Source organism: Idiotropiscis lumnitzeri, chromosome 11, assembly GCF_059441095.1.
Source record: "Idiotropiscis lumnitzeri isolate Australia: NSW breed Sydney's pygmy pipehorse chromosome 11, RoL_Ilum_1.0, whole genome shotgun sequence".
In the NCBI taxonomy this organism is placed as follows: Eukaryota; Metazoa; Chordata; class Actinopteri; order Syngnathiformes; family Syngnathidae; genus Idiotropiscis; species Idiotropiscis lumnitzeri.
The window spans coordinates 21,315,068-21,339,463 of NC_142401.1; the positions used below are offsets into that span (position 1 = coordinate 21,315,068).

Consider the following 24,396-nt stretch of genomic DNA (forward strand, 5'->3'; position numbering starts at 1 on the left):
ATAGTGATAACACGGAAGTGCATCTTCGTTTGTTTTTTAATAATCTAGTGCTTTACTAACCAAGAGTGTGATCCCTAACCCACACACTGAAACATACAAGTTTCTGCACTCAACTTTTGTAAAAATTGAACTGCAGTACAAGGGGGTGTGAGGGTTAATGACTATGTTTGACTGAGTCAGCCAAAGTGCAGTTCGTACTTTTATGACAGAACCCGTGTGAATTGCACGACACATGCAGAGAGCTAGTTTTAAAAAAAGTAGCGAGAGTTAGGCGTATGCACATTCATAGCTGCAGGCCACGTGAAACTACACGATGTATAAACTCGCAGATTGGGAATTTTCGAGAAAAAAAATTGCCATGGCAACGCGTTCTTCGCCAAGAAAACCACACTACTTTTAATGGTCTAAACATGCCCGAAATCTCATGAAACTGTACAAACACATCAGGCCTGGCAACAGCATCAATATTTTATTGTGTGATTTAAAAAAAAAAAAATGGCTCTACAACCCCACCTACAAATTTTTAGCAAAGCAGCCCTGGTTCTGCATTTCACTGAGATCTATGAACATTTGGAGGTATCTGTAACAGCCCAAGACCGACAAAAAAAAATCTCTTGGTGCTAGACACTAAACCCAACAGGAAGTCCACCGTTTTGAATTTTCATTAAAGTTTGGCCACAATTTAAGCCTTTTATCAAGATCACATTTAAAAAAAAAACTCGTAGAGATTTTATCTGATTGAAACTGTGGGCGTTTCAACCTAATAAGTTAAAGACGTCTAGGAAAAGTAAAGCTTTGTATTTTTGCCATACGACGTGGCAACGTGCTGTTTTCCAAGAAAATTCACGGCGATTTTGATGGTCTATACAATTGTAAACTTTGCACACCAAGGTAATTTTAGTTAGCAAAAACTAACAAAATAACTAAAACTAAAATTGAAAAAACAATTTTGTTAGCAAAATAAAATTAAAACGATTTTTTTAAAATATGAAGATTAACTGAAACTACATTTTACATTTACAAAACTTTAACGATAATTTAATCGAAAATGTCCTTTGTTTTCGTCTTTGGCGATTAATTTAATACACTTCATTGTGATATTAACAGCACGGGCTTTTGCCGGAAAAAGAGAATGTCGAACAATCATCTGGGAGTTGTAATCCTCTCAATGTTAGTTGCTCACCGATGTAAAAAAACCCGAAAACAACAACAACAAAAAATCGATCCCAGTAGATTCACCTATGCCTCCAAAAATTGGCAGGCATGTGTAGCACTCCACACAAAACACTTACTCCATCTGGTCATGGTCCGGCCCCTCTGTCAAATTTTAGAACCCATTGTGGCTCACCAATCAAAAAGTTTGCCCACCCCTTTATTAGAGAGTTAATCCCATTTGACTTGGGACTGGTGCTTAACAATCTTAAAATCTGGGACAACAACAGGGAGACAAAAATCTTGAGTTTTCAAAATACCATATGACTGTTGTAGTTTGCGTTTCATTTTCCTTCGCCACAAAAGAGGGAATGCTTAAAACAACCATGCACATGCTCCAAAAAATCCCAAAATGTATATACTTTTAATATATATTATTACTTATATTAATATGCCATATACTTTGTACTTTTAACAAGTGCTGTCAAGCGATTAAAATATTTACCATATTTAGCGACCATAAGGCACTCTCTAATTTGCCCCAAAACAAACGATGAACAGCCTGTCATTGGGGCATTGCAGAGTGCATGTTAGCACACCCGGCTGGCCACAGTCTGAGACATCAATGCTACAAATTGAGTGTGACAAATACATTATGTGAATATGTTTTATCAGTGACGGTGCAAGAGAAAGCTGGACAAAAGGACAGCTGTCCACAATGTTGTAGTCTGTCTTATCATTCATGTTTTTGCAAGCAAGAAACATCACATGTTTAGACAACAGCAAAAAAAAAAAACACACACTCACATCTCTCGAACCTGATAAGGCTGATAAAATCCCAGAATGCCTCAGTGTGTAAATCTCCCAGAATGCCTCAGTACTGTTTTTGTGTTATTTTTATTTCTTTTGGCGATAGGAATGGCATGAGAGATGCCATTGAGTTTTGTGTTAATTGTATTTCTTTGTTTCATTATTTGCTTGTATGGTGTTCAGAGATATTTATGGTTTTGATTTGAAACCATGACTCTAAGGAGTGTGGTGACCAGTGACATCCCTCCCCTGACATAGGTGATTAGATGTGTTGCCATGACATCCCTGATCGTTCTGAGCTGAAGTGCTGCTACAAACAGCCATTAGCATGCGCGAGCTAGCCTGCGTGAGCTAGCATGCGCCTTGTAGTGCAGCGCGCCCAGTCTAAGTATTAAATACAAAAATAGCACCCTCAACTGGTGCTGCACCCTTTGATACAGCGCGTCTTTTGGCGGTAATCATGATTAATCGCATTTTTTTCATAATTAACTCGAAGTTAATCGCACATTTTATTCATTGTAAAAAAAAATCCCTTTATTCATTGTAAAAAAAACCCTACCATGTTTTTTCTATATTATGTATATAATTCAATATTTTATTGAATTGCAATACCTTTAATATATGAGAATATATGAGAATTGATTTTTTGTTTTTATGCAAATACTTGTTTTTTTTAATTGAAAAAACAAAGCATTAGATTCACCTCACACAAACAAAGTCATACAAAACAGCATCTCAACAGCCTTTCTAAGGGATCAAATTGGAGTCATATAAGAAATATAAAATGAAATGAAATGGCTCAAAATAATGGGCTGTCACACCGAGATAGTTGTGGTTATTGAGAGAAGTCCAGCAATTACCGGTGAGCGCGACTGCTTCCGCGTTCTCCTCTTGAATGCGGATTGCAATGGTGTATCTTGAGGACAATTTGTAAGTGCAGTCTTTGGGCGCAATGCGGAGTATTTCAACCAGACCTTCGTTCTTCACGATGCCAACACGCAGTGGCCACCCACTTAGCTATGGCTTCGGTGAGTCTCTTTTTAGTTGATCCATCCACCGGTTTCTGTCGCAAATTATCCAAGGATGCCTGGGTTTGACAAGGGGCTGGAGAATTGGCATCAGCAGTGTGCTTGGCCATCAAATGGTGCTTTTAACTGGACGTGCCATGATGGTAGTTCAGTGCACGATGGTAATACACACAAATGACTTTGGTCTTATCAATGACACCATTAAGTAACTTTAATAAACAAACTTGCCGTTCAGAATTGAATTTGCGTCATTTTTACTATCCCCATGATGCTTTTAGTTCCATAAACCGGCAAAAACTACGCACTCCAAGCCCATGCAGGCGTGTCCTAAATTTCGTGTGCTTGATGTTTTTTTCCGGTCTCGCAGGCGTCAGCGCTACGTCATAGGACTACATTGTTTATTCGGCCAAAATGAGGCTTAATCACTCATTAAAAAAAATTGACGGCCTTATAAGGGGTTGGATTAATCCCATTAATAACGTAACATTAATAGCGTTTTTCTGACACCTCTACTTTTAACTCCTGACTGATTTAGAGCAAAGCATACATAATTTTTCATTTTCATTTTTTCCCCGTTTCCGGTTAAAGTTTTCAAGTTTATTTTCTCTCCAGAATCCAATTTATAAATTGGTCTGCTATTTGGCTGTGCAAAGTTGGATGCGATCCAATTTCCCACGGTTCTAGCCATACATCTGTGTGGAATCGTATCACCCAAGCACTTACTTAAATATGTTGATGAACTTTGGAGTTGTTAGTATGGTCAATATACTTAGCAGACACACTCAGATAATACCTTGCTTCCCCGTTGCTCCTTTTTGGCCACAATTGGAAGCTGGCTGATACCTCTTGGTCCCACAGACCAAAATGATATTATCTCACATTGTTTTATGTCACCACGCTGCGTTTCTCTGTCTGCCTGTGCTGCTTGCTGTACGATATAGAGCAGTGGTTCTCAAACTTTTTTCAGTGATCTACCCCCTGTGAAATGTTTTTTTTTCAGCCTGGACCCCTTAACTTTCTCTTCAAGTGATTGACAGGTAACGAGAGGTGACACATGACAAGTTGGGTCAAATCATTCTAGGTTGGGGGGGAATCTGGGTTTTTAAAATAATGATATTAAATAACCTACTGAACATAAAATTCCTTTTATGGCCTTATATTCTAATTCCCAATAAAATTGTAAGGATTTTCTTTGTTTTTGTTTTGTTTTATTTAAAATATTGCGTACCCCCTGGAGTTCCTTGAACTCCCCCCATGGGTACTTGTACCCTCATTTGAGAACCACTGATATAGAGGAGCAACTCCACATCTTTATCCGTACGACTGAGGAGAATAAAGTTTTAAAAAATGGGAAAAAAAGAACAAGAATATCTGGAGCGCAACCAATCAGTGGAGGGTTCCACCCTTCACTAGCTCTGATGGGTTGAAACCATGATATGCGTGTCTGGTAAATTTGACTTTAGTGGAGAAGACCTTTTTCCCATCCTCCATCAGCAGGTTGCACATAGTGCAAACTCAGTTTTTTTTTTTTTTCAGTTGCACCATGCACCCTAGATACTGGATATACCTGTGCACACTGTCAGCCTGAGATCTAACAATCGCAATACAATTGCTTTTTCTTCTATGACATTAGAGTTTTGGTAATTGGCATTTTGTAAGTTCATATATTTTTTCTGATTATTCCTTAGGAAAAAGGGGACCACCTCCGCTCCTCAAATGGTCGCATGGAGCAGACAAAACCCTCAGGATGATCAGCTCCCACACTTTCACAGTTCAGCCTCCTCCAATCACTCAGAACACACCATCATACGCACGGGAAGCAAACCTTTGGCTGTTCCCAGCCGACGGTAACTGTTGTTGTAATTGATTTATGTTCCAAACAGAGCTGAATGATTTATTGTTTTCTGGTCGAAATTAGAATTTTTGCAGAGCTCCTATCTGAAATAGGATCAGTTGTACCAACTATTGCACATACACACTATCGCCCTACCATCAATACAATACATCCATTATCTGGACCGCTTCTCCTCACTAGGGTCGCGGGGGTACTGGAGCCTATCCAAGCTGTCTTCGGGCAGTGGGCGTGGTACACCCTGAATTGGTTGCCAGCCAATCGCAGGGCACACATAGCTCACACTCATACCTAGGGGCAATTTAGAGTGTCCAAGCAACCTGCCATGCATGTTTTTTTGGAATGTGAGAGGAAACCGGAGGAAACCCACGCAGGCACGGGAAGAACATGCAAACTCCACACAGAAAAGCCGGAGCCAAAATCAAACCCACAACCTCCGTATTGTGAGGCCATCGTGCTAACCAGTCGGGCCACGTGCCGCCCAATACAATACAATACAACTATTTGTACAACACATTTCATATCAGTTACAAATAATATTTAACACATAATACATAGCACCACATTAATGATACTAACACATACACAGTAGACACCAGAAAAGAACAAAGCAATGAACAATCTCAAGTTGCGTCGAAAGCCAAGGAATAAAAATGAGTCCTCAAAACGAGTTTTAAAAATGGACAATGAGGGCTTGCCTAGCATTTAATGGAAGGTCATTCTTGCGAAAAGGACCGGCATCCGAAAAGGCTTTATGCCCTCTGAGGCTCTGCTTAGTCCTCGGTACCTCCAGTACCATCTGCTCTGCAGACCTGAGGCACCGGACAGATGTGTAGGGGTGGAGGACACCTGAGAGGTATGCTGGGGCAAAGCCATATAAAGATTTGAATACAAATCGTAGTATCTTAAAATCAACTCTAAAATGCACTGGGAGTTAGTGAAGATAGGCCAGAATTGGGGTTATGTGCTCCCTACTCTGAGCTCCAGTTAGGCAGCCTCCGACAGCAATTTCACAGCTTGTCGTTGGGCCTGGCCTCGGATCCCCATGCTTCTCAGGAGCCTTGTTGTTGATGTGGCTACAAATCCTCTACACCCGACCTCCACAGGGAGCACCTGTGTACGCCAACCACGCTGCTCTGCCTCTGCTGCGATGTCCATGTATTTCAGGCTTTTGCGATTATAGGCTTCATCCACTGCAGACTCCCATGGGACTGTTAGTTCCACGATGTACAGGAGTTTCTGTGAGGTTGACCACAGGATCAGGTCTGGCCTGAGATTAGTTGTAATGATGTCCGGTGGAAAGATGAGTTTCTGATCCAGGTCAACTTTCATTTTCCAGTCTCGGGCTGTGTCCAGGAGGGTTGTTTCCACTCTTACAGATGGTCTCCCTGGAAGTTGTCCTGCTTTCACAAAGGCGATTGTGCTTGGGAGTCCAGGCAAGTGGGGAGGGAGGGCATTGTTGGTAGTTCTCCTTTTCTCCAGTATGATCGCCAGTTGCCGTAGGACCTGATTGTGCCTCCAGGTGTATCGGCCCTGAGACAAGCTGGTTTTGCAGCCAGTGAGGATGTGACTCAATGATGCTGGAGTTTGGCAGAGAGCACATGAGGGATCTTCTCCAATCCATTGGTTGAGGTTCGTGGGTGTTGGAAGAACATCGTAGGTGGCTCTGATGATGAAGCTGATTCGGCTTCCTTCCATCCCCCACAGATCCCTCCATGTGAGTTTGCGATGCTCCAGATTCTCCCAGGTGGTCCACTGACCCTGTTTGGCCTATGAGACTGCCCTTGCACATCGGTCTGCTTCCTCCTGCTGGCGGACCTCATCAACCACCAGTCTTCTTCTCTGATTGGGTGTTGCTTTGTGCCAAGCTGGTCTACTTGTCCCAAGTCCAAACCCGCCTCTCCCCTGCTGAACCTGCCCTACTATGTCTCGATGCCTGAGAGCAGATTTAGCCTGCTGCACAGCCTCAGAAGGGGTCCACTTCCTCCCTGTTGCCAGTTTGGGAGCAGACATTCGTATGGCTATGTCTTGGGATTCTGACAGGGTCATGTCTAGCCTCACTTTGGTACATTTGTATTGTTCGGTGAGGCCAGAGACCGGTAGTTCCAGCGCACCATGTCCATATAATCCGATGTTGCTCAGGCACCATGGGAGTCCAAGCCACTTTTTGATGTAGAAGCTGACTGACCTCTCCAGTTTCTCGACTTTAGTGATGGGGACTTCGTAGATTGTTAGAGGCCACAAGCAATCCAAACTGCAAACACCACAACTTCAACTTGCCTGGGAGGGATGTCTTGTCTATGGTGACAAGTCCTTTGATGGTTGCCTCCCTCAGTTGATCGCTTTGGTCGGAGTCTTTGAGGCTTGCATCATACCATCGGCCCAAGCTTTTGACTGGCTGTTCTGACACCAACGGAATGGGTGCTTCTTTGATGTAGAATCTCTGGACCGCGAGTTTTCCTTTGACGACGGATATGCTCCTGGATTTGCTGGGTTTAAGTTTCATCCGTGCCCACGTTATGTTGTTGTGAAGTTTTTCCAACAGACGTCTGGTACATGGGATGGTTGAGGTTAGGGTGGTCATGTCATCCATGTAGGCACGAATAGGGGGCAGCAGTTGTCCGTTTTGCAGGCGTTGCCCTCCTACAACCCACCTGGAAGCTAGGATGATAACTTCCATTGCCATGGTGAAAGCCAGCGGGGAGATGGTGCATCCTGCCATTATTCCCACTTCCAGTGGTTGCCAAGCTGTTGTGTACTCTGCTGTTGTAACACAAACCTGCAAGTCCTGGAAGTAGGTTCTGACCAGGTTTGTGATGTTGCTCGGTACACGGAAGAAGTCAAAGGCTGTCCAGATGAGAGAATGGGGGACAGATCCAAAGACGTTGGCTAGGTCCAGGAATAAGACGTGTAGATCTTTTCCTTCTCTTTTTGCAGATTGGATTTGATGCCATATCATGCTAGTGTGTTCTAAGCATCCTGAGAAGCCTGGTATTCCGGCCTTTTGTACCGATGTATCAATCAAGTTGTTTTGCTTTAGGTAGGTCGTCATTCTCTGAGCCACAATGCTAAAGAAGATCTTACCTTCAACATTCAAGAGATTGATCTGTCGGAATTGGTCGATGGTCGAGGCATCCTTTTCCTTGGGGATCATCACTCCCCCTACCACAGAAAGAAAGGGCTTCACCCAAGGCAGCTTTCTAAGATGAAAAAAGCTGGATCTAACAAAATCACTGATTTTCCGGTCCAATTTAAAACAATTGTCCAATTTAAAGCCCAAGTCCGAGACTGTTGGCTTCAGATAAGATGCCAGATTGCCCAGGTCAACAGAGTCGAATGTAGAGGGGCCACTGGAACAAAACACCGCATAGCAAAGTCAGGAAATTCAATGTTTTCGCAGAATGGAACCTAGGTGCAACAAATGAAAACAACAAGGGCCCCAAAACAGAACCTTGTGGCACACCATATAACAGAGGGGCAGAGCGGGGTTCAGGACAACCTAGGCTAACACAAAAAGTCCAGCCAGCCAAGTTGGATCCAAACCACTCTAGAACGCTAATACTAATGCCCAGGCGAAACCGTCTTTTTTGCTCAACAGGACTTATTAGAATTGGTGTGCTACTCATGGACGCACCGTGCTAACAAATCAGTCTTCATTTGCTCCATGTGCTTTGTAATTAAAGGAGGGGTATTCAGTTAGCAAGATTTAAATGTTCTCATTTTACACCTCTCTCCCCAGCTCGCATCCCTGGCAAAGCACCACCCTCAAGAACATGCACGTGATATGCTGTATACATGCAACACAGTATACTAGCCAATGTTACCCACAGCAGTTTTTCCTCTCATGAGCCGTGATGTTGGCACGCTACCAAAAATAAAAAAAATAGCATGAACAGACATGTACACCTACTACATGAGCTCAGTCCATTAATAAACTGCCATAGATGCGGTACGCTTATTTTGAGCTGCGTGCCTGCAATTATAATCTAATGTCAGTGTCAATGTCCTTGCTTTCCGTGATCTTTTTCTGGGACTGTTGCCCCTGCTAAAATGCCAGCCATGTATGTCCATGCATTGCCATTGATGAGAACATCGACACGACCAACATGGCCACCACGTATGCATGCCTTTTATCTCACTCCAGTCTGTACTGTCTGTCTGTGACAACAGCGGCACAATCCAGAAATGTGTGCACCAGTCTCTCTTGATTATGCCACAGCGCCAATAAACAACAATTCTAGAACCAACACACTTTGATGACTACTAAACAAAGGGCTGTTTTGAGTCATTGGGGCACTGCTTTCTTTCCATTAAATCCAGAGTCCGTTGGTTCCAGGTCTGTAAAATACAGGTACCAGAATTGAAGAAATGACCGAACTGCTCATATGTCCCAGTGCTAACTATCAAGTCAAGTCAACTCAAGTCAATTTTATTTGTATAGCCCTTAATCACAGACAGTCTCAAAGGGCTTTACATAACCACAATCGACATCCCCGATCTTAACCCCCAGGAAGGCAAGGAAAAACTCAAAAAACCTCATTAGGGGAAAAGTGAGAAACCTTGAGAAGGGACCACAGATGGGGGAATCCCCCTTCCAGGATGACCAGGCTGCAATGGATGCCAACTGGGCAACATTTGACACATACAATGATGCTATGCAATAATAGATGAGATAATGTGAGAGTTAATTGAATGAAGTGCTGCAGGAAGATGACTTCAGTGGAGTGGGTCCTCATCCAGGGCCGTAATATCCATGGCAGCATATCCGAGGATGAGCCTTCGATCTTGTACCGATCAGTTGGTGTAAATTCAGAACAGCCACTTCCAAGTGAATCACCATCACCTAATTCCCAAGTCGGGGAATTGGGAACAGAAAAGAAAGAACAGAAATAGTAAACAGGCCAACAAGTAGTTCAACGAAGTGCTGAAATATAAGGAAATCAGAAGAGGCGCTGCATGAAGACGACTTCGGCAGAGCAGGTCCTTTCCCGGTTCGTCAGTGCCGTAATCTTCAAAGCATGTCCCCATCACCTAATTCCCAAGCAGGGGAAGATGGGGCAGAAAAGAGAAGAAGCGGCAGTAAACAGGCCAACAAATAATTCAATTAGATGCTAAAGTATATAAATACATTTATCAAATGTTGCGCTGCAGGAAGACGACATCACTGGAACAGGTGCATGCCCAGTTGGTCAATGCCTTAAACTTCCTAGTGGGTCACCGTCACCTTATCCCCCAGCCGGGGGAAAAGGGGGCAGAAAAGAAAAGAAAAGAGAAAAAAAAAGCGGCAGTAAACAGGCCAACATATATTTCAGCTAAATGCACAAGAGTATAAATGCGTCTTTAATAGTGTTTTGAACATTTGGCACCTCTAATATCTGAGGGTAGTGCATTCCAAAGCATTGGTGCCCGAATAGAGAACGCTCTAGAACCTGCAGACTTCTTTTTGGCTCGCGGGATCACTAAAAGACCAGCATTTTGTGAGCGAAGATTCCGGGACGGAACATATGGTACCACGAGGTCAACAAGATAGGAAGGTGCTAAGCCGTGCCATATTTTAAAAGTAAGTAGCAGAACTTTAAAATCACATCACAAGTGGACCGGAAGCCAATGCAAATTGGCTAATATCGGGGTAATATGATCAGACTTTCTCGTCTTAGTTCAGAGTCTAGCTGCTGCATTTTGAACTAACTGCAGACTTCTAATACTAGACATGGGGAGACCCGAGAGCAAAACGTTACAATAGTCGAGGCGAGACGTAACAAACGCATGGATTAAGATTTCCGCGTCACACATTGATAGAATTGGGCGAATTTTAGCAATGTTACGCAGATGAAAAAACGCAGTACGAATAATATTTTTAATGTGCATTTGAAATGACATAGTTGCGTCAAATATAACACCGAGATTTTTTGTTGAATCCTTTTGGGTAATATTACATTTATTGATACTCAGAGTGGTGTCTTTGAAAAGGTACAGATGACGCGCTGGTCCAATGATGAGCATCTCGGTTTTATCTGAGTTAAGACGCAAAAAATTGAAAGACATCCATTGTTTAATTTCGGCAAGGCATGCCTCTAATTCATAGCAGTCGCGGGGATTCGTTATATCTAACGGCATGTATAACTGCGTATCATCAGCATAACAGTGAAAACTAATGTTATATTTCCGTATAATATCACGAAGCGGTAGCATGTAGATGCTAAACAATAGAGGTCCAAGTACCGATCCCTGCGGAACTCCACATGTGATTTTACAAAGATCCGAAGTCGCATTGCCATGAATTACACGGTGCCGACAGATACGAATTAAACCAAGAAAGCGCTGAACCTGAAATGCCAACACACGTTTCAAGGCGTTTTAATATAATATGTTATGATCAACGGTATCAAAAGCGGCACTAAGATCGAGTAAGAGTAATATTGATGAGGTGTCGGCGTCCATAGCTATGAGAAGATCATTAGTAACTTTAGCAAGGGCCGTCTCAGTAGAGTGGTCGGCTCTAAAACCCGATTGGAAAGGTTCAAATTGATTATTAGCAGTCATATATTCATTAAATTGTTGCGCTACGACTTTTTCAAGAATTTTTGCAATAAACGGAAGATTTGAAACCGGCCTATAGTTGTTGAGACTCTCTGGGTCAAGGTTTGGTTGCTTAACTAACGGTCGGATAACGGCGGTCCTAAAAGCTGCTGGTACTATGCGCGTGGTAAGCGATAGATTAATTATATTTAAAACAGACGGTCCTAGGGTCGTAAACAGTTCTTTAATTAGTTTGCCAGGAAGCGGATCGAGCACACAAGTTGTCGGTTTTGCCACACTAACCAATTTTGTTAGGCTTTCAAGAGATATTTTTTTAAATTGACATAAGGTTATCGGACAGTTTTCAGCCCTAATGTCCCTATTAACACCATTTATCGCGGAATTCAACGGAATTTTAAGAACAGTGTCTTTAATCTCATCACGAATACACTCAATCTTCTGAGTAAAGAATTGCATAAAATCGTGAGCTGAATAGGAAGAGCTATCCGAGGTTGGTTGCTGTTGCGTTAGCATTGCTACGGTATCAAATAAATATTTAGGGTTGTTTTTATGTAAGACAATTAATCTAGAATAATAATTAGTTTTGGCTAGATCAAGCGCTTCTTTGTATATTAGTAAACTATCGCACCATGCCTGACGGAAGACCTCAAGTTTGGTCGCACGCCATTTGCACTCAAGCTTCCTGCAAGACCGTTTCAGTATGCGCGTTTCCTCTGTAGACCACGGAGTAAGCCTCTTTGGACGAGTTTTAGTTTTTAAAGGTGCGACGGAGTCAAGCGCATTTAACAAAGCGACATTAAAGTTGTTTGTGAGGTCATCAATCGTGTCAATATAATTAGGAAACGAAGCAGTTGCTAAAGGGAGTAGCTCAGAGAGCGCAGCGGTGGTTGAGGAGCTAATGTTGCGGCTGCTATGGCTTTGATTATGGTCAGAACGATGACAATGAGCCAAGACTTCAAATTTGATAAAGTAATGGTCAGATATAGCACTGGTATATGGTAATACAATTATTTTTGAGGATGCTAAGCCTCGGGTTAACACCAAATCTCATTTATATGCGTTGCTTCATTTATTATTTGCGTGAAACCGAACATATCAATTATTGTCCGAAACGCCACGGTAAGTGGTTCCGACGGGAGATTCATATGAATGTTGAAGTCGCCCATGATAAGTATATTATCCGCATGAGTTACTAAATCAGCTACAAATTCAGAAAATTCATCTAAAAAGCCTGAGTAAGAGCCAGGCGGACGATAAAGAACGGCAAGATAAAACGGCAGCGCGGCTGTGGATCGCAAAATGAGAACTTCAAATGTTTTAAAGGAATTGCTAGGACGAACACTAAGTTTTAGATTAGATTCGGAAATGAGGGCTACACCCCCGCCTTTCTTTTGAGGGCGCGCAACATGCGAGCTCACAAAGTTTGGAGGCGAAGCCTCATTTAGCGGTAAAAACTGATTTGGTTTTAACCAGGTTTCGCAAAGACCAATCATGTTAAGATTATGGTCTCTAATAAGGTCATTAACTAACAAGGCTTTCGATGAAAGCGATCTAATATATAAAAAAACGAGTTTCGGTAAAATAGGCCTATCTAAGTTATTCCGCGCAACAGGACTCCTGGTCATAATATTAAGGAGATTGCCTTGCCTAGGTCCCGGATTGTACCTCGAGCAACTATAAACGCGGCGAGAATTTCCGACGGTCGGAATCCGATAGTTATTTACCAGCTTTCGAGTGCTATTATTTTGAGAGAACGGTTCGTCGTCGATAAAACCGACCGAGGAGGAATGCTTAAACCCATCATGTATTGCCACCTCAGTAGAAATTGTATCAGTATGTGATGCAACAGCGTATGTTGTGAAGCGCTCTAATCGAGAAGAAAAGCTATGTGTGTTGTCTAAGTCTAGCATAGCGCTAGTTAGCTCTATCCTTACAGACTCCATACCCTTCCTTACAGGCTCACTATTCGCCTGCAACCCGACCTGCTCTAATATGAATAGTCCTGGAAGGCTCAAACAATAATCTATGTTTCTAGAAAGAGTGATGGCGCCTTCCCAGTTAGGGTGAAGGCCGTCCATCCTCAGCAGGTCGGGTCGGCCCCAGAAAGAAGGCCAGTTATCTATAAACTGCAGTCCCTGCTCACTACAAAAACTAGCCAGCCACCGATCTAGCGAGAATAATCTACTAAACCTCTCATCATTGCCTCTCGCAGGCAAGGGGCCAGAGACAATTACTCGATACCGACTCATCTTTCTGGCGAGATCACAAGTCCTTGCTATGTTTTTCTTTGTAATCTCTGATTGCTTCATCCTAGTGTCATTGGAGCCAATGTGTATCACTATATCTGAATAGCTAGCGTTGTTTGCACTGCGCTGGTGTATAGGTGTCTTGCGCGCTAGCTCCATAAGATTAGCTTCTATGTCGGGTGCTCTGGCCCCAGGAATACACATTACTGTGGCTGGATTTTCAAGCTTAATGTTGCGGGTAATGGAGTCACCTATCACTAAAGTGCGGGAGCCATGAGACCGAGGTGGAATGGAACTGCTATGTGTCTTAACAGGCTCACCGCGATTAGCAAGCCGTTTACGGCCAATGCTAACCGGACTAGCAGGTTGGCTACAACCCGTGCTAACAGTCGTGTCCGCCACATTTACGCTTACCACATTTCTCTGCTCTAGCTGGCGGACACGTCCCTCTAGCAGGGAGAGTCTTTCCATGAGAATGGTGCAAGTGTTGCATGTGGTGGTGCACGAAACCATAGTTGCGTTTACTCGCCCGGTGGATGAAAGCGGAGGATCAGATGTCGCGCCGAAAGTGACGTTAGCACATCAAATATAGGTCTCCCTTCCCAACCGTAACTGAGATGCTCAACTCCTTTTTTAACAGTGACAAACAGATCAGCACGCATATATATGCTTTTCATCAATTTGAACAAATAGCAGAAAAAATAATAACGAGAAGAAAATAGTGCATTTTCCAATAATAGTATTACGCTGATATAACTAGAGCTGGGTTAAACAATTTATTTAAATTTTAATTGATTTTCCTTTCCATCACCCGATATCGATTCATAAAATCATAAATCGATATGCAACCACATAAAACGTATGTTTGGAAGACCGATGTATGCTAATTTAGAGGTTCCGCCACAAGGTGGCGCGTATCTTTAATACATGGTCACAAAGACACTGGTCAGTATCGCGAGCAAACGAAGCAATCTCCAGTTAAAATAACAAAACACTAGCCGCGTTTACATGGAGCCATTTATTCCGATTGGAAAAGATCCGAATGACAAAATGGAATGAAACTATACCCTTATAGAAACCTCAATCGAAATTAAAAAGGTCAAATCCAAATGGAATTTTATTCTGATTCGTAGGGGTGCTATATACCTTTTGCCAATCCGGGATGTGCGTCATGTCAACAGTTCAATGGGATTAGCCTGGTTGTGTCCAGTCTGCACATGCTCTGTCTTGATGTAAATGCATAGTGACGTTGTCATGTACGCACTTTAAAATGACAGATGTTACCAGAGCTCGTGTGCAATGTGAGAACTTGTTTTAAAGTACTGCTAACTTGTTTTTATCAGGATGCTGCTTTAATAAAAATGATAACTTAATTGTGAATGCTAAGGTAAATAGTTAGTAATAGTGAGCTAAATAGAATGAACTCCATCTTGATAAATCACGAAATGTTTCCATCGGTCTCCGTGTGTCACACGGCTGATCAGATTGACAGGGTGGAGCTGTAATTGGCGTATCAGAAAAGATCACGTCACATGTAAACAGAGGCAGAGATGAGCCATTACTTGATTGCAAACTTCAGAACATGGAACAGAATGCCTTGCCTCCAAAAACAGATCTGAGGATCATGTCTTATGTGAAGTGCAGTACGATGTCCAACCTTCTGATCGTATCTCAAATGTTGGAAGCCGAAAACGTGGATCAAAACGTGGAACTTCAACAACTTTAACTAATTTATTCCCAGCCGTTTTCACGATAGGAAACGACTCAATCACAGCGGGGGGGGGGGGTTTCTGTTTTTTGACTGATTTTGTAAGGCCTGCAGAATATTGTGTTCTAAAGATAAAAACATGGAGCTATGACGCCAAAAAAAAGGCTATGACATATAAATACGTCTTTGGGAGGCAGGGACTACAATTTTGAAAATGTAAATATACATCTAATGGATTGAATGAGTTAAATTCCTCTATCGCCTCATCTCGTCTGAAAGCAGACACTGATTAGGTTGCTCTTCTCACTCGTCAGAAATTGATGAAAAGAAAACAAGAGCTTGAGTTGCGAAAAGAGATTTTAGCTTGAATTGGAAGTAGCAACTACACAGGCTAGAATGAATGTCAGGAGAGCCTCAGGAAGCAGTTGGAAAGGCAACAGCTGGAAAAAAGTCCAGATGGTATGGAGGCTGTCGATGTCACAGCAGGGAGACAAACGTGAAACTATTGCTCTCTTTGTCGGTTCTGTTGTCTAAAACGGTGGCCGATCTCCACAAAAATGCAAATGCACATTACTACTCTTGTCCACTTCTACCTGTGAAAATATAGTACCTTTCTGCACAATAGTTTAGATTTATTTACATCAAACGTGAGTTCATGTGATCACCTCCATAAAATCAAAAATACCGTCCTAATCTCCATTTACACAGGCTGAAGCGGACAAGCGCATGAATGCACTCACGAGCCCTGACTGGTTATATTTTAGACATTTATCTAGATAGATGGGTAGATAGATGGGTGGAGCTTTATTTTCTGCTCCAAAAAGTGTCAGATATTCCTCTTTAACTGAGTTCCAACAGGTGCATACACATCATAAAAACAAATATCAATAGTGCACATATAAAAACATCTACAAACAGCAACAGGCTGCAAAGCTATTTTCTGTTGTTCAGAGCCGTTATCGCAGAGGGAACGAAAGACCTTTTATAAATGTTCTTATGGGCCAGTGGTACTTTATATTGTCTACCTGATAGCAATAGCATGGAGTGGTGGAATGGGTGTGAGCGGTCCTCAGTGATCAGGATAGCTTTCCTCATCGCTGACCAGCTGTACATTACTGACACAGGGGTTTGGGGTGAACCAATTGTTTTGCTAGTTTGATTTACAATACGGGAAAGTTTGGTTTTGTGTTTATTTTTGTGCAATAGACTTCCATGTTTTCGCTGAGTCCCTGTCAGAGCGAATAAGCTGGAGGTCTACGTCCTCGGATACCCATATTTCTGTGAAACAGAACAGACCAGTTTGTTTGTAATCCAGATCACATCTGACAAGGGTGTGTAGTAAATCGGTCTTATTCTGCAGCGTTTGACAGCGTCATTGCAGGTAAAGGTAGCCAGCTGCCTCTCCTCCTCAGCCTGTTCCTTATTCCTCCTCTGGAGCCCTGTTTCCTCCATGTCCACTTTTGCCCCTATCCCCAAAGTATCCCCTGAGGAATTTCGTCTGCCAAAAGCCATACCTCCGTTGGCTCCGGCAGGAAGTGACTCAGCTACATCTGGTACTGCCGTGAGTAGACAAGCCTACCTGGCTGGAAGGTGAATAGCTACGCCGGTTGTGAAAACAGTCAGTGTAGGGGCCAGCGATCGTGAGCCGTAAGCAGGTAAAATAAAGCACCGTTGCCATCAACTTTCTGACAAGACCACACAAGCCCACAAAACACTCTAAGGACGTACATAAGATATTTAGTTGCCAAAGACTACAAGTACAGTTTAATCAGTTTTTTTAAAGTTCCGGCGCCGCGCAAGTGGCTGCCTGTTTACAGCAGCGTGGCTCACTATTGAGCCTTTTTCATGTGTTTTTTCCCTTTACCCTGTTTTATTTTATTTTACCTCATCGCAGCAATGGACATACAACTTGCGGTGGTTTTACTGCTGTTGGGCGCTGTTTTTTGCGCGATCGTGTCCGGAGACGAAACTCGGAGCTACGGATTGATCGTGTACTCAATAGATCAGCTGTTAGCACTCCGTGCTAACCCCGCGTCGGCTCCCGGAGCGAGACCCGATATCCCCCGCGAGCTGAGGCGGAAGTCGTGCGGGGGCTAAACGCCAGACAAGGAGGAGACGATACCAGCCCGTCCTCCCGTCCGTTATTATGGGGAATGTTAGATCCCTCCCCAATAAAACGGACGAGCTAACAGCGCTAACCCGGCACGAGAGGATTGTCCGGGAGACGAGCTTGCTGGTGTTCGCGGAGTCATGGATAACAGAGCTAACGCCGGACACCGTCGTGGAATTGGACGGCTTCCAAATACTACGCACGGACAGGACACTGGAGAGTGGTAAGAGGAAAGGAGGAGGGCTGGCTGTGTTTGTTATATGATATATGATAGATGGTGTGACCCTGGGCACATAACTGTTATGGATCAACTTTGCAGTCGGGACATTGAGCTGATAGCTGTTAGCATGCGTCCGTTCTATTTACCGCGAGAGTTCAGTCATGTGATCGCGGTGGCGGCGTACGTGCCACCCTCTGCTAACAGTGAGACAGCCTGTGACGTACTGACTGCAGCTGTGAGCAGGCTACAAACACAGCACCCAAATGCCCTGCTCCTTATCTCTGGTGACTTCAATCATGCTTCTCCTTCCTCCTCTCTGCCTTCATTCACACAATATGTAACCTGCCACACCAGAGACAATAAAATATTGGACCTTTTCTATGCCAACACCAAGGAGGCGTACACATCACTGCCCCTCCCCTCACTGGGCAAAGCTGACCACAACTTGGTTACTCTCCTGCCTGTGTACACACCTCTGGTCCACAGGCAGCCAGCTGTGACACGCACAGCTTCAGTGGGCAACTGAGTTGAACCTATTTTTCAATAGGTTTGATCAAATGCCTGCCCCCGCTCAGGCTCCCCTGCTGCAACCCCCACCAACCTCTCCTGCCACTGCGAACGAGACCCTCTCTCCCCCTCTCTCTCCTCTCTTCTCTCCCCTCTCTCTTTCTCCACAGGCTACAGTTCACAGCCTCATCAGACAACCACCACTTCCTCCTGCTCAGCCTTGTTCCTCACAACATCAAAGGTGAAGAACCAGCTGAGGAAGATGAAGGCGAGGAAGGCAGCAGGCCCAGATGGGATTAGCTCCCAGCTCCTCAAATCCTGCGCAGACCAGCTGTGTGGAATCGTCCAGCACATGTTCAACCTGAGCCTGAAGCTGGGCAGAGTCCCCCAGCTGTGGAAAACATCCTGCCTGGTTCCAGTTCCAAAGACACCCCATCCGAGGGAGCTCAACAACTTCAGACCAGTGGCGCTGACGTCTCATCTGATGAAGACCCTGGAGAGACTGGTCCTCGTCCATCTGCGCCCCCTGGTCAGCTCCTCAATGGACCCACTCCAGTTCGCATACCAGCCTGGCATCAGTGTGGATGATGCCATCATCTACCTGCTCGACACTTTCACAGCCTGCCTTATTGGGAGACAAGCTGGAGCAGGCGGGACTGGCCCACCACCTCATCACATGAATCCACGACTACCTCACAAACCGGCCACAGTACATGAGAACACAGGACTGTGTGTCTGACGTGCTCCTCTGCAGCACGGGAGCGCCGCAGGGAACTGTTCTGGCTCCCTTCCTGTTCACCCTCTACACCTCGGACTACAAATACAATTCCACAACCTGTCACCTGCAGAAGTTCTCTGATGACTCTGTGATTGTCGGCCTCATCACTGACGGTGACGATCGGGAGTACAGAGGGGTTACGCAGGGTGTCGTGGACTGGTGTCAGCAGAACCGCCTCCAAATCAACGCTGGGAAATCCAAAGAGCTGGTGGTGGATTTCCGCAAGCGTCGGCACTCTCCACCTGCACCAGTGAATATCCAGGGAACAGACGTTGAGAGGGTCTCAACTTACAAGTACCTGGGTGTTCATCTGAACAATAAACTGGACTGGAGCGACAACACAGACGCTCTCTATAGGAAAGGTCAGAGCAGACTCTTCCTACTCAGGAAGTTCGGGGAACACTCCTCAGGAACCTCTATGACTCGGTGGTTTCATCAGTCATTTTCTATGGAGTGGTCTCCTGGGCAGGAGGCATCTCAGGCCGGGACAAAAAGAGACTGGACAAACTAGTGAGGAGGGCCAGCTCTGTCCTGGGCTGCTCCCTGGACTCTGTGGACTCCGTAGGGGGCAGGAGGATGACGGCAAAACTGTCATCAATGCTGGACAACCCAGCACACCCACTCAATAACACTCTGAGAACTCTCCACAGCTCCTTCAGTGATAGACTGTTACACCCTCGCTGTACCAAAGAGAGATTTCGCCGCTCCTTCCTGCCGACTGCTGTCAGACTTTTTAACAAGAACATTGGGTCAGGCCTACAAACGGGAGGGCATTAGTGCAATTGTGCAGTCCTAGGATGCAATATACACTACTACTGTACTTTCAGCCAATGGTGTACTTAAATATTGACCGATGATGTATTTTGTTTACCATTACAGTATTCTTATTACAGTACTTTTATCACTGCAGTACTTTTATGATTGCAGTATTTCCTATCATTGCAGTACTTTTACTATTACAGTACTTTTATCATTGTGGTATTTTTCTATCGTTGCAGAACTTTTACTATTACAGTACTTTTATCGTTGCAGTAAATTTGATCATTGCAGTACTTTTTACCATTACAGTACTTTTATCATTGCAGTATTTTCTATCATTGCATTACTTTTTTATCATTTCAGTGCTCTTACCATTACAGTACTTGTATCATTGCAATATTTTTATCATTGCACTATTTTCAATCATTCAGTAGTTTTTATCATTACAGTGTTTCCCCCTCTGTATAATGGACAGGCATTAGGAATGTTTCCTAACACTTATATACGTTTATACTGTGTATATTTGCATGTTTTTTATGAATGTCTGCTGCTAATGTTATACACTAACGGCTACATTACGCCGCCGACTCTGTGTGATCTATATCTTTGCTGCTGTAACACCTCAAATTTCCCCATTGTGGGACTAATAAAGGACATCTTTATTTTTATCTTTAATCCATAATGCCAACGGTGACGTTTGTGGCCATTACCCATGCTGGATCGTTTTCCTGGTGAATGAATGCACAGATGTTGATCGAGACAAGTATTACTTAAATCCACCCATCAATTATTTGAGCCACTTCTCACAAGGGTAGCAGGCGTGTTGGAGTCCATCTATTGTAAATGTGTTTATGTCTTTTAATTTGTGTTCTAATTACCTGGTAATTTATATGACGGCATATGGAAAGTGCTTTGTTACAGCTCCAGCTGTTGCAAAATGCGCTATATAAATGAAATTGTATTGTGTTATAATTCACTCAGACAGGGGCCGTGTCAGGATTTTTTCAAGGTGTCTCTTATTTCTTAATTTGATCAAAATGAATGAATAAAAAAGAAAATAACTGAATTCAGTTTTCTGATCAAAAATATAAAACTGAGCTCATTCGTAAAAAATGGTCCTTCTTGGCTGGATAATTCCTGTAATGCTGAGGCTGATTCATTTGTCCCTTGTGGCCAAGGTCATTATGACAATTAAAGTCTCATCTGACAAAGTTCAATAAAAGGTAAACAGTTGATGGATCTCAAATATGTATGTCATCAAGTATGTCATCAAAGGTTGCCTGAGCACATGATGGCTACTACAGCAAATAATATTCCGTGATCTGTTTGCAGTCAGTCCACATCCTCATGTGCCAGTCATTGGTGACACAATATGGTATCCATCATGGTAAAACAAAATGAAATATCTGCTCTACTGGCACAACAAAGTCTCTTTCAGTTGCCCAAAAAGAGATACGGTTGTTTGATGAAGATCCTCTTCAGTCTCATGCCTTTATGTGATACTTTGAACACAGAGTGGAAGAGAAGACAGATGCGGGGGACTGTCTGCACTTTCACAGAGCACAGTACACAAGAATAGAACCTCCAGCACTTGTTCGAAGCTGCCAACAAATCCGTATAGATAGAGGATATCAAAAGGCAAAGGCTTTGTTGGAAGAACATTTTGGGAATGAGCAAAATATTGTTTCATCTTATCTGGACAACTCTCTCTCACTCTCATGGCCTGTAGTTAAGACAGACTCCAAGCATAGAGTCTCTTCCTAAGAGGGTGTTGTACCGCAATGGATGACATACAGTATATGTCTAAGCGTAACATGCCTGCAAACATGCTAATGGTAATAAAGAAGTTGCCAAACAAGTTGAGAGACAAATGGAGGACATTCAGGACACCCATAAAACAATCACAAAGTCAGCAGCAAAAGTAACCATCAGTGTCACATAAGAAATCAATTTTGCAACTACATTGGCAACGGTTGACGAAAAGAACAAAAAGTAACAAGACTTACTAGACAATGCAATTTGCCTATACTGCAAGGGTCAACAAGCATTGGAATTATGTCCTCTATTGGGAAAGAGAGAGAATAAAGAAAATATCACATTTTTGAAAGACACAGAGATGACAGTCATGCAAAACGTGGAGCTACTCTCCCTAGCATTCTTCATATTCATTCTAGACCAAGAATGCGCTATATAAATAAAGTTTAATTGTGTTGTTGTGTTTATTGTTTAACATTCAATCAAATTTAGAAGATACAAACATACCAGTGACCAACTATTTGGTGGCGGAACAAACTAACCATGACTGAAAGCTCTCCATAATGCCAGTTTTGGTCAAGTCTAAAATGGGTCAACAAATTGTGAAACCTATGCCTTTTTCGACAAAGGCAGTTCTAGCTCTTTTTGTATGTCAATTCTGATGAATAAGATGAATGTCTCAGGAAGAGGAACTAAAATTCTCTTACACACTATGGGCCAGGAAAAGCTTGTAGAAAGTTGCATTGTATCAGATCTGGAAGTAGCTGGCCTCGAGTGGGACATTAATGTTGTCTTTCCTTGTCTTCACAGGGAAGAAAATACCTGTGTGCAGTAGGGCTGCCAAGATTAGTCAACTAAACACGTCGATGATCAAAATCGTTGACAATTTATTGTAATAGTCGATGCGTCGTTTATATATTTAAATTTTTGGCGCTGTTTTTCTCTCGAAAATGCCTCGTCTTCCGCTTCTCCCACTGGCTGCATGACTGTCTGCAATCGTCGTAATCTGGGTCATCTCTGTTGTAAAACAGAAGCATTGTGGGTACCATAATTTAGTTAGTCCCATGTTAGCATTAGCAACAGATTCTGAAAGTCTGGGTTTATTTCTCACAGTTGTTAAATACGATGTAAACCTCCGTTTCATAGCGTCACAGCAGTGATGAACCAGCATCTGAAAAGGAAGCACATTGCGGCTGATGCCTGGTTTCATTTATGACAGGGGCAGTTTCTGGAAGATGCGATAGTTAGCACACACAGGTCACGGTGTGCATCTGATGGAACTCCACATGCGATGTCCTGTTGTGGTGTGGTAACATATTGTTGGGTCTAGTGTGGATTATGGTGGTAATTAGTCAGCAAACTTGTGTTTATTCAAAACCAAAACACAGTTTCAGTATAGCCTCAGTAGACATCAAACAGCAAGAGTGCATGTGCTACCTCCTGGTCCCTCGCGAGTCGCGAACACGTACAGAGTGTTGCGTTTATGAATTAGGAGATCTTAGTACTCAAAGTGGGCGGCATGGTGGCCGACTGGTTCGCACAATGGCCTCACAGTGAGAGACAGCATCAGGCGTGGTTCCAGCCATCCTGTGTGGAGTTTGCATGTTCTCCCCGTGCTTGCGTGGGTTTCCTCCGGGTACTCCAGTTTCCTCCCACATTCCAAAAACATGCATGGCAGGCTGATTGAACACCCTAAATTGCCCCTAGGTATGAGTGTGAGCGCGGATGGTTGTTCGTCTCGGTGTGCCCTGCAATTGGCTGGCAATCAGTTCAGGGTGTCCCCCGCCTACTGCCCGAAGATAGCTGGGATAGGCTCCAGCACCCCCCGCGACCCTAGTGAGGAGAAGCGGTACAGAAGATGGATGGATGGATAGTACTCAAAGTAAAACGACATGAGCTATTTGCCACAAGCCCTTAATGGCAACACAAGACAAAAAAAAAATAACCGGACTTAGGTTATTCGAATATACACATTTACTGTGCTAAAAAAAATAGGTTCCCCCTAATTTTTAAATTATTTTTTTTTCTATTCCAGGTGCATACCACATTTCGAATGTGTAGATCAAATTATGCTTACTAGAGGAGAGAGCTGTGGATGCTGAGTACAGTGACAATAAAGGGCATTCTGATTCAGATTCTAAGAGGAGATAAATTTGCATCATGACAAACAAACAATACAATACAATTTTATTTACATTTCACAACAGCTGTACTTCCTGTTGAGTCCTGGGTGTGTGTGTGTGTGTATTGTGTATATATATATATATATATATATATATATATATATATATATATATATATATATATATATATATATATATATATAATGAATTAATGAATGATGCATCCGTAAAATAAGCGTCCAGAAACAAAATGTTTGTCTTCATACAACTTACCTTGACTTGGATCCCGCCGTGCGTTTTATCCAAATTCCCTTTACATGTTATTGTGCAAAGTGTAAGTTAAACCATGTTTCTACATACTTCTGCAAAAGTTCTTCTTTGTGTGTTTAACAGAGCGAGAGAAGAACATGATTAAGAGTAAACAAAGAAGTAACAGCCACTAGAGCATTAGTGACAGTAACTTTCACGGCGGCGTGGTAGAGTGGTCATTTCCCTATTGTGAGGTTGTATGTTCGATCCCCTTGCATTTTGACCACTTCAAACTATCCTTGAGCAAGATAGTTAACCCCCAATTTCCCCATATGTCATGTCATCAGTCGGTACATGACTTAATAGTGTGAAGAGCATTGAGTATTGAAGGAAGAAAAGCGCTATACAAGTGACAACCCAGTTCCTTTGCAAAAGAACAAGGGTTTAAAAGTGCCTTTGGCTAAAATGCACGAAGTTATTCTAGTTAAGAGCCTCCACATAAGAATTGGAATTTGTAATCACATTCCTCTCATCTTGGCATTTATTCTACATTTTGCAT

General features: G+C 43.1%; 1 protein-coding gene and 1 pseudogene across 4 annotated transcripts in view; one reads left to right on the forward strand and one right to left on the reverse strand.

Annotated features, from left to right (window-relative positions):
• mtmr14 (myotubularin related protein 14) overlaps nucleotides 1–24,396 on the forward strand; it is a 141,260-nt gene that overhangs the window by 100,194 nt on the left and 16,670 nt on the right. For all 4 annotated transcript variants that reach the window (XR_015845787.1, XM_088308672.1, XM_088308673.1 and 1 more), the window contains one exon: nucleotides 4,679–4,837. Coding sequence is in view for 3 of the 4 variants with exons in the window: in XM_088308672.1 (XP_088164798.1) it covers nucleotides 4,679–4,837 (159 nt within the window). In the remaining variant the exon portion in view is untranslated. The remainder of the gene's footprint in view (nucleotides 1–4,678; nucleotides 4,838–24,396) is intronic.
• On the reverse strand, nucleotides 5,830–13,213 carry LOC148328349 (uncharacterized; annotated as a pseudogene).